Source organism: Hermetia illucens, chromosome 2 (assembly GCF_905115235.1).
Source record: "Hermetia illucens chromosome 2, iHerIll2.2.curated.20191125, whole genome shotgun sequence".
In the NCBI taxonomy this organism is placed as follows: Eukaryota; Metazoa; Arthropoda; class Insecta; order Diptera; family Stratiomyidae; genus Hermetia; species Hermetia illucens.
The window spans coordinates 110,263,585-110,271,606 of NC_051850.1; the positions used below are offsets into that span (position 1 = coordinate 110,263,585).

Here is an 8,022-nt window from a genome sequence, read left to right on the forward strand (position 1 = left end):
TGGTGCTGGGCAATGGCGTCAGTTGTTTCCTGTTGTAGATAGCCTGTTTCTTCTTTATTATAGCGTCTATAATGTCGGTGCTATAACCGTTCTTTCTTGCGGTGCCTTTTATATAAACTAGTTCTTTAATATATCTCGACCCGATTAGGAGGATGTTTAGCATTCTATATACCATGCTGTGAAAGACCGCAAATTTGTGCTGGTATGAATGGAAAGTGCTGCTAGGAATGACTCGTTGGATGGTTATGGGCTTCTTGAATATATCGAACCCGAGGTCTTTCCCGTTTCTAATGATTTTGATGTCCAGGAAGGGTATTTCCCCCATTGGTTCAGTCTCCATAGTAATGTAATATATTAATGGAGCTGGTTGATTTTTTCTAGCAATCCATTCAACAGTGATTTGTCCAAGATGGCTAGTACATCATCTACATATCTAACCCAAAAAGTAGGCATTGTCCCACGCTGTTCCATTAGTGCTTCTAGACCTGCCATAAACACTTCGCTTAGTAGACGGGAAAGTGGGTTACCCATTGCCGTACCTGCGGTGGTTTTATATAATAGTATTCATTCCAGAAGGTGAAATAGTTTTCATTCATACATATAGACGCTAGCTTTGTATATTCTCGATTCTCCCTCTTTTCCTTCGTTGAGGTACGGTGTTTGTTGAGCCACATTTCGGAGTTGTGTAGGACCTGTTTGACGTGTATACTCGGAAACAGTGCTTTCACATCAAAATAGGATTTCATGTTGTCTGATTTTGGTATCCTTCAACTTCTCGACTACCTGGAAGCTGTTTTTTACGGCATATTTGCTACGATAGTCACCGATAGCGGTGACAGTTATTTTGCAATATTAGAGGAATTAGTGTCCGCGATAATTTCCCGTGTTTCGTTCCCATTTTTATGTACCTTGGGTTGCATTCTAAACCTAGGCAAAGAGGGATTAGGCATACGTAAAACTTAGCCTTTAGGGATATTGAATTGGTGGACCTCGGCGCAAAACCGGGATGTCTGGAGTTCGTTATTAAGGCAGGCCTAGACGATTACGATTTTTTGGCACTGTCCAGATTTCAAAACAAAAACATTAAAAATTTAAATTTAATTAACACTAGAATAACGCGTTGTGATACTACTCTATGTACATTTGTAGGCAAAATAAATTCCATTTCTCGAACTTTTTTTTCAGTCCCTTTACTAAAACTTATCTTGCTAATTTTTATTACCATTTAATTCATCCTTTGAGCGTACAATAAAAATATTTTTTCAATTCTCATTATTTTGCTGACTGGATGTCTGACAGTTAACTTCAACATTGACAATTCTGAAAAAGAAATTTCAAAGTGGGTTTTAAAGTGCACGGTCGATTCTTTAAACGTTCAGGTCTCTAGTTAGACCCATTCGACCTATTCCAAAAATCATCTATTCGGCCTTTCGCCTGGAGGCTTTTGCGAATTTGAGAACATTTTCCATAAACAAACTGCGCACAGATTCTTCGTTGAAGAAAGCCTTCCGAAAGTATCTCCCTCAGGGGTATGAGTGGGACTTAACCGTGTTTTTTTCTCATATTGGCTGGTTATAGTCAATATCGCTCAGTCCAAGATTGTGAGATATATTCACGAAACTCCCCGGTATTGCTGTAACTGTAACCTCTGCAAAGATTTAAAAACTCGAAAAGTAGCGGCACAAATTAAAAATTGCGCCAGTAAACACAGCCAGAGAGAAAAGTCCCCCTAACATAATGGCCCAGAAAAATTGATCGCAGAGGAAATTCAGGTAACTGAAAGAATCGTCATCCTACAGACTTCTGCAATTTGAAAATTTAGGGGGGTCATCCCGTTTGTCGGATTCGCGGGATCAATTTTTTTTTGCGTCAATTGTATCTAGATATAGTAAAGAATATATGGGAAAGGTGATTTTTTGATATTCGGAGTCGTTCAGAAAGTATAGCGTTAAATACGTAATAAGTCACATGCCAAATTTATGTCGATCGTGGTAATAAAGCGCGTATTTATCGGTCCCAATGACGTTCGAATGACTTCACTAAAAGGACAAGAATTGAAGCCAGGGCTGTAAATGTGTTCCTTGAAAAAACCTAAGGTCTATGAACTAGGTATAGCAGATTAATGATTAGTTAAGATTTTATGGCTAAAAATCACATTCAACTTTTTAAATGAGTTTTTATCGAAACTGGATATTGAAAATCGGCTGCCACCATACCTCAAAATCTATCCAATGAAAATCTATGAAATTTTAACAACTTATTCAGAAAATATTTCTACGGCCCGCAAACTAGGATAATTGCGATTCATTCATTAGTTTTTTTTTATTCAATAATGAAGCCTTAAAAAAACACCAATTCACAAAAAAAAGTTTAAACCGCCGCCAAAAATGTAGCTTTTCATATTTTTTAATAATCCTATTTCGCGGACTGTAGTTAAGTCTGTACGTTAAAATGCCGTTTACTTTTTTTTGTTAAAATGATCGCAGCCCCTTCTTGCGTGGCAGCAGAAAAACACCTTTTTTTGGATATGGGTGTATAAATTGCTCTGTATTTCAATAACGAACTATGCTATCTAGCTGGAAAGATTACTAAACCTACTCAAGATATTAATTAATAAATGGTGAAAATTCGTACTTGTATCTTTTTGCAGTTCTTCACAAAAAAAAATCTCATAAAAGCAAAAAAAACGGCCTTCACACGGGATGACCCCCTCAATAATTAAATTTATTATAAACACAGCCTACTTTCTTCTTAAAATTTGCGTTTCTAATTAAATTTGAGTAAATTAGAAAATAACGCAATGTAGATGCCAACAAGATAAACGATAATTGCATGAAGTTATGTATAGTATGTTATTAATGAGTTTCCAGAGTTGACATCTATGGTTGCATTGAAATAAAAAGTGCTAAAAACATTTGATGTATGATATAAAACTATTAATCGAGTCAATTTTATTTATACATTTTCACATTTAAAATTAGCCGGCTGTTTTACACATTTCTCAGTAACCGCGTTATAAAATGTTTTAATGGGACATAGGAAATCCATTTTGCTAATTATCTGCTTCCCATTTGCGTTTTCGTCAGGATAGCAATAGTAATATCTATGAATACGGAAAATTAGTAAAAGTGGAACAATGTCCTGAATAAACTCTAATATTACCCCCTACAGGATGTATCCGTCTTATCCGGGAACTTTCCTATGTTAGCACACTCCTGATTTTCTGGTGGTTCTGGAACGGAAGGCTCTGTTGGCGGCTCTGGTGTAGGGGTGGTGCCCTGACTACCATCACAGGCGATTTGCTACGAAAGTTCAAATGAGTTACATGCCTTGGGAAATGAACATACGGCGTAAAGTGTACGGCCACGCGTATTCATAGGCCTAAGCAAATTTTAAGGGAATAAACCCACCTGGACCAGATTGGTGCAAACTGCATTGATAGCTCCACTATTATTATACCGCATACTGCAATATGGCTTTGAAGCTGGGCAGTACTGAATTGAAGTACCAAGTTGGCCATCCACACACTTTACGTAATTTTTTTCGGCAATGCAAGTTGAATCGGAACCATTATGACATAGTGCACAAGTTTTGCTGAGCATGCAATCCGGGTCTCCATTTCTCACACAAATTTCAGGATGGTTTGCACAAACCATTGTTATTGGGCAGGCGTAAACTTCCGAATCCCCTAAAACGGAGAAATACAACAATGTAAGTAACGAATGATTGATTCTATAGACGTAGATTCTATCAATCATTTCAACACGCTTTAGCTCCCCACACGACTTCCCGAGATGCTCGCATTCCCCCGCTCCTGTTATACGTCATGTGCCCTTGGGCAACTCACTCAACGGCCATCTTGGGATTACATTGCATGGCGTAGCCAGCAATGCAATTGTCGCCCTTCCTTAAAGTGTGACCTATCCATTGCCACTTCCGTCTTCTAATGAGAGTGGATTCATGTGCCAGGCCTGTGCCCCGAACCAAGTTCTTTGTTTGAGATAGTGTAAGGCCAGCGCACTCCCATGACACGACGCAGACAAATTTTGAGAAAGTTCAGAGCTTCTGGGTAACAGTGGAGTTTACTTTGCCTGTGCTACTCCCATATAGATCAGAACAGTCTCAAGGTGATCTTATTATTGAGATAACTGCGTTTTCAACTTTTAGACAGGGTAGGGCAGGATCTAGTGCTATTAATACGTCAGGCGACATCCAGTTCAGTGCCACTGTTGTAGAAACTACGCTTCCTAGATATACATATTGATCGGCGCCTTCGATGTTCTGCACCTTAATGCAGATAGAGAGAGAGAGCGATGACCCGACTGAGAAGCTTCGTTTTGTTGGTGTTTATCTTCAGTTCAACTCTACTTACCTCTCTTTCCAAATCCACAGCAATTTCCCGAACTCTTCCCGCATGCTCCCCGTCTTAACCTAATTCCCCTTTCCTTCCCACCGCCTGCCCTTTTTAATCTAAATGCCAAGGAGTGGAGTTTTTATTCGACTTTTCCTCCAAGACGAACTACATAGTTTTTTAACTTTCTCTGTCAGTAATAAGTTAGTTAAAACTAATCTATGTCTTAAACTATTAAGGTAGCTCAAAAGTTAGTTTTAGTTTGGCGTTATAGATTTATAGGTGAATTAAAAAGATTGTTTTCGCATTAAAATTTGATTTTAAAGGACACTCACCGAGAGACAGCTTGTATTCAGTTTCCGTAACGCATATGACTCCTGAAAGAGTTCCAAGAACGCCACAGAATTCGTTAACAGCCTTCACCAAAACATCTCCCTGGAAGATTCCGAATACTAACAATAGCAATGAGGAAGTTGGGATCTGAAACGGAGGACATTTTAGTGAAATAGTTTGAACAACCAGCAACTAGAACACACACATTAACTAACTGCATTTCTAAGCCGTCACCCTAGTAGAAATCTTTCAAAGAAACGAAGAATGCAAGTTCTGAAAGAAAATTAACTGTGAACAGGTTTTTATAAGAACCCCACAAGGATGTATCGTATATCTAATCTTGTCACAAATATTTGCATATTTGCGGGTGATTATGGCTTAAATTAAATACACCAATCTTCAATTTTGGCCCCGAAATTTTTGCACCTTTCAGGAGAGATTAGGCACATATTAAGAGAATTATGTTGAAGTTGAAGAAATTTATTTAGCATTGAACTAGAGATAAATAAAGATAATGGACAATAAACTGTTGGTTATAATGCAGTGTAAATGATAGCATCATTTTTTAAATAAGCTAATTACTTTACCTCCAAAATGACAAGCAACTCTTCTCCTAGGCAATGCAGGGTATGTTATGTATGATATATATCTTATATACATACATATGAGAAAGAATGTAGATACATAAAGCATTAGAAACGTTAATTACAAATTCCTTTATTAAAAATTAACAATAAAAAGATTAAATTTTTTGTATTATGTTATTCAATTCGGACTAAGAGACCCCACCACCACTTTTTAACGAAACAAATGACATGACAATATCCACTCGGGGCGTTGTCCAGTCTTCAGAGCTAGGACGCGGTTAACATGACTCGCATCCTACAGATTAACAAGCATCTGAGCCCAATCGCTCACAAATTGCTAGCACAGTTCGCTGCGAAGATCAAAGCAAACCTAGTGCTCTTCAGTAAATAGTAGCGAAAGATCCAGCTTTATGGTACCCCGACATATCAGGCAGTGCTGACATCTGGATTCGGGACATGGAAGGGTTGTTGCCCAAGGCGAAGAGATGGCTTTGTCTGGATTTGGTGTTTAGGGGTAACGTTTTCCAGTGTCTACTTAACACCAAATGAGACGATGTCAGACTTTCGACGCGGGCTTGTAGTTCTGGAGGACGCTATCTTGGACATAGAGGGGTAGCTTCTAGTCGGCGTTGACTTCTATGCCAGGACACTAGAATAGGGCATGGTTCACCCAGACTCACGTCGGAATTTTTTTCGTCGCTGGTAGACTTGCGGCCAGTTTTGCAAGTCTTCTCGGCAAGCGACCGTCAATACATGGCCTTTGAATCGGTTGACATAAATTCTCGGTGTGCGCCACCCGGCGCTCTTTCTCCGCGCGGAACGTCGCGAAGGTGAACGCCGGGAGGTTCGCTGAAACTCTTGGCCGGCGCAGCTTCCATGCCCAGGAGGGCATCGAAATGTGGCAAGTCTTCTATGTATTGGTGGACGGTGAAAATTGCAGACCTCCAGAAGGAGTGTCACAAAATCCGCCGCTTGACACAAGGTCTAAACGACCGGAATCAAGCATATACCATAATGACAGGGTAAAGATCAGCCAAAAGGAGAGTCCGCTGCGCAATAAGCATGAGCCAGATCCTGGCTGCTGGCAGGACCTGGTCGACAAGGTGAATAGGGACCCGTGGGAACTCGGTTACAAAGCGGTAAACCAAAAAATTTGGGTGAGTAAATTCACCCCATTGTAAGGGCACTATTCCCTGCCCCCTGGGGTGATAACACGCAGCACGGAGAACGCTAAGGACTGTCCGATTTTCAGTATAATAAATTTAGTTAAGGCAGTCCTCTCTATGAAAAACAAGAAAGCGCCAGTAACCCATAGTATCCCGGCATGGGTATACAAATTGCTCCAACATTGTCCAGACCTATAGCTCAAGGTGTCTAACGCTTGCCTGCAAAAGAGCATTTGTCCTTCTCGTTGGAAGGTGGCAAGACTTCCATTATTCAGCAAAGAGGAAGGCGACTCTGAACAGCCATCTTCATACCGACCACTTTCTATGAGATCCACAGTTCATTATGTCTTGCAATTCGTCGATGCGGTTCATCAAACGGAGGCGTACGGCCGTCGAGCCCGAGTGGTGGTGTTCCTCGTAACGCTTAACGTCACAAATGCCTTTAATTCCGTAACATGGAAAGATATTCTAGGCACACTAGACAGTACTTTCTGCAAGGTAACATCTTCGTCTCCATTACTGCAAGACCCCTTTCATTATCTTTTATACTCGGCCAATACTCAGAACCATAGAAGGCGATAGGAGGCAAGACATTAGGTGAAGCAATTTCATAACGCAGTTGTTCATTGGTTTATAGCATTGACCTGAGATATTTAAATCGCTCAGTTTAGCGCAGGCCACTGCGGCTGACAGTGATTGTGCCTGTTTCATGAGGATCGCTCGTCAAAAATTCACTTTTATTCAGATTCAATCTGAGACTGTGTTGCATGAGGCGAAATTGCTCAAGATCACTTTTACTATTAAACACTAGAAAAACACTATCTGCATAAGGCAGTGTATAGGCCGTAGGTCATTGGCTATTCCATGTGACAGTGTCTATAACCTTCGAAGTTTTGCACATTAATGCATATTGTAAGAGTACAATGTCGCGTCCCTGCAACATTGCAAAATGGTTGGTCGAGGAATTCCAAAAAAATTGGGGTCTATTAACGGAAATCAATCCGTCAAAAATTCGAAAGAATTGATTGAGTGCAGTGGGGGCTTTGGCGGATAATGAATGCCTAGTGTCATTTGACGTCAAAGCTCTGTTTCCAAGTACGCCTGTAAAAGAGGCCATAACAAAATTTGATTTGAAACAAAAAGATTGGTAACTACCAGATTTAAGGAGCGCATGAAGGAGGCAGAGCTGACTGTCGCGTTGATATCTGTGCTCTGCAAGAAACCCGATGGTCTGGTGTCAAAAGCTGTGACATTGAACGCGAACGCGGTGAAAATGGCTGTAAACTTCTCCATTTTGGTAATCTACGCACTCAATATGGTGTTGGCATAGTCATCTCAGAGGGTTTCCGTGATGCCATTAAAGAAGTCGAACGATTTGATGATCGGCTGATGAAGCTCACCATTATATCAGCTGATCGCATTTTTCACTTCTTCACCGCACAGGTCGACCTGACGCGGAGAAAGATGACTTCTGGCAACTTCTCGATGAAAAGACTTGTCACGTGCTTCCTGAAGACTCTATTATCATTGCCGGCGACCTTAACGGTCATCTGGGTGAACAGGCAGACGGTAACAGGTGCCATGG

General features: G+C 40.5%; 1 protein-coding gene across 1 annotated transcript; it reads right to left on the reverse strand.

Moving 5' to 3' along the window:
- Positions 1 to 2,548: 2,548 nt before the first annotated feature.
- Positions 2,549 to 5,023, reverse strand: LOC119649120. Its single transcript, XM_038051121.1, has 5 exons — positions 4,890 to 5,023; positions 4,687 to 4,831; positions 3,411 to 3,688; positions 3,163 to 3,302; positions 2,549 to 3,103 (listed from the first exon to the last, which is right to left on the reverse strand). The coding sequence occupies exons 1-5, from the start codon at positions 4,902 to 4,904 to the stop codon at positions 2,956 to 2,958; spliced, it is 726 nt and encodes a 241-aa protein (XP_037907049.1). The 5' UTR covers positions 4,905 to 5,023; the 3' UTR covers positions 2,549 to 2,955.
- Positions 5,024 to 8,022: the final 2,999 nt, after the last annotated feature.

Excerpts from the sequence above, each read along its gene's own strand:
- LOC119649120 (XM_038051121.1), bottom strand. Across the intron at positions 3,689-4,686 it reads TGAATACAAGCTGTCTCTCG|GGGATTCGGAAGTTTACGCC; the intron begins GTGAGTGTCCTT and ends TCTCCGTTTTAG. Across the intron at positions 3,104-3,162 it reads ACGGATACATCCTGTAGGGG|ATATTACTATTGCTATCCTG; the intron begins GTAATATTAGAG and ends CCGTATTCATAG.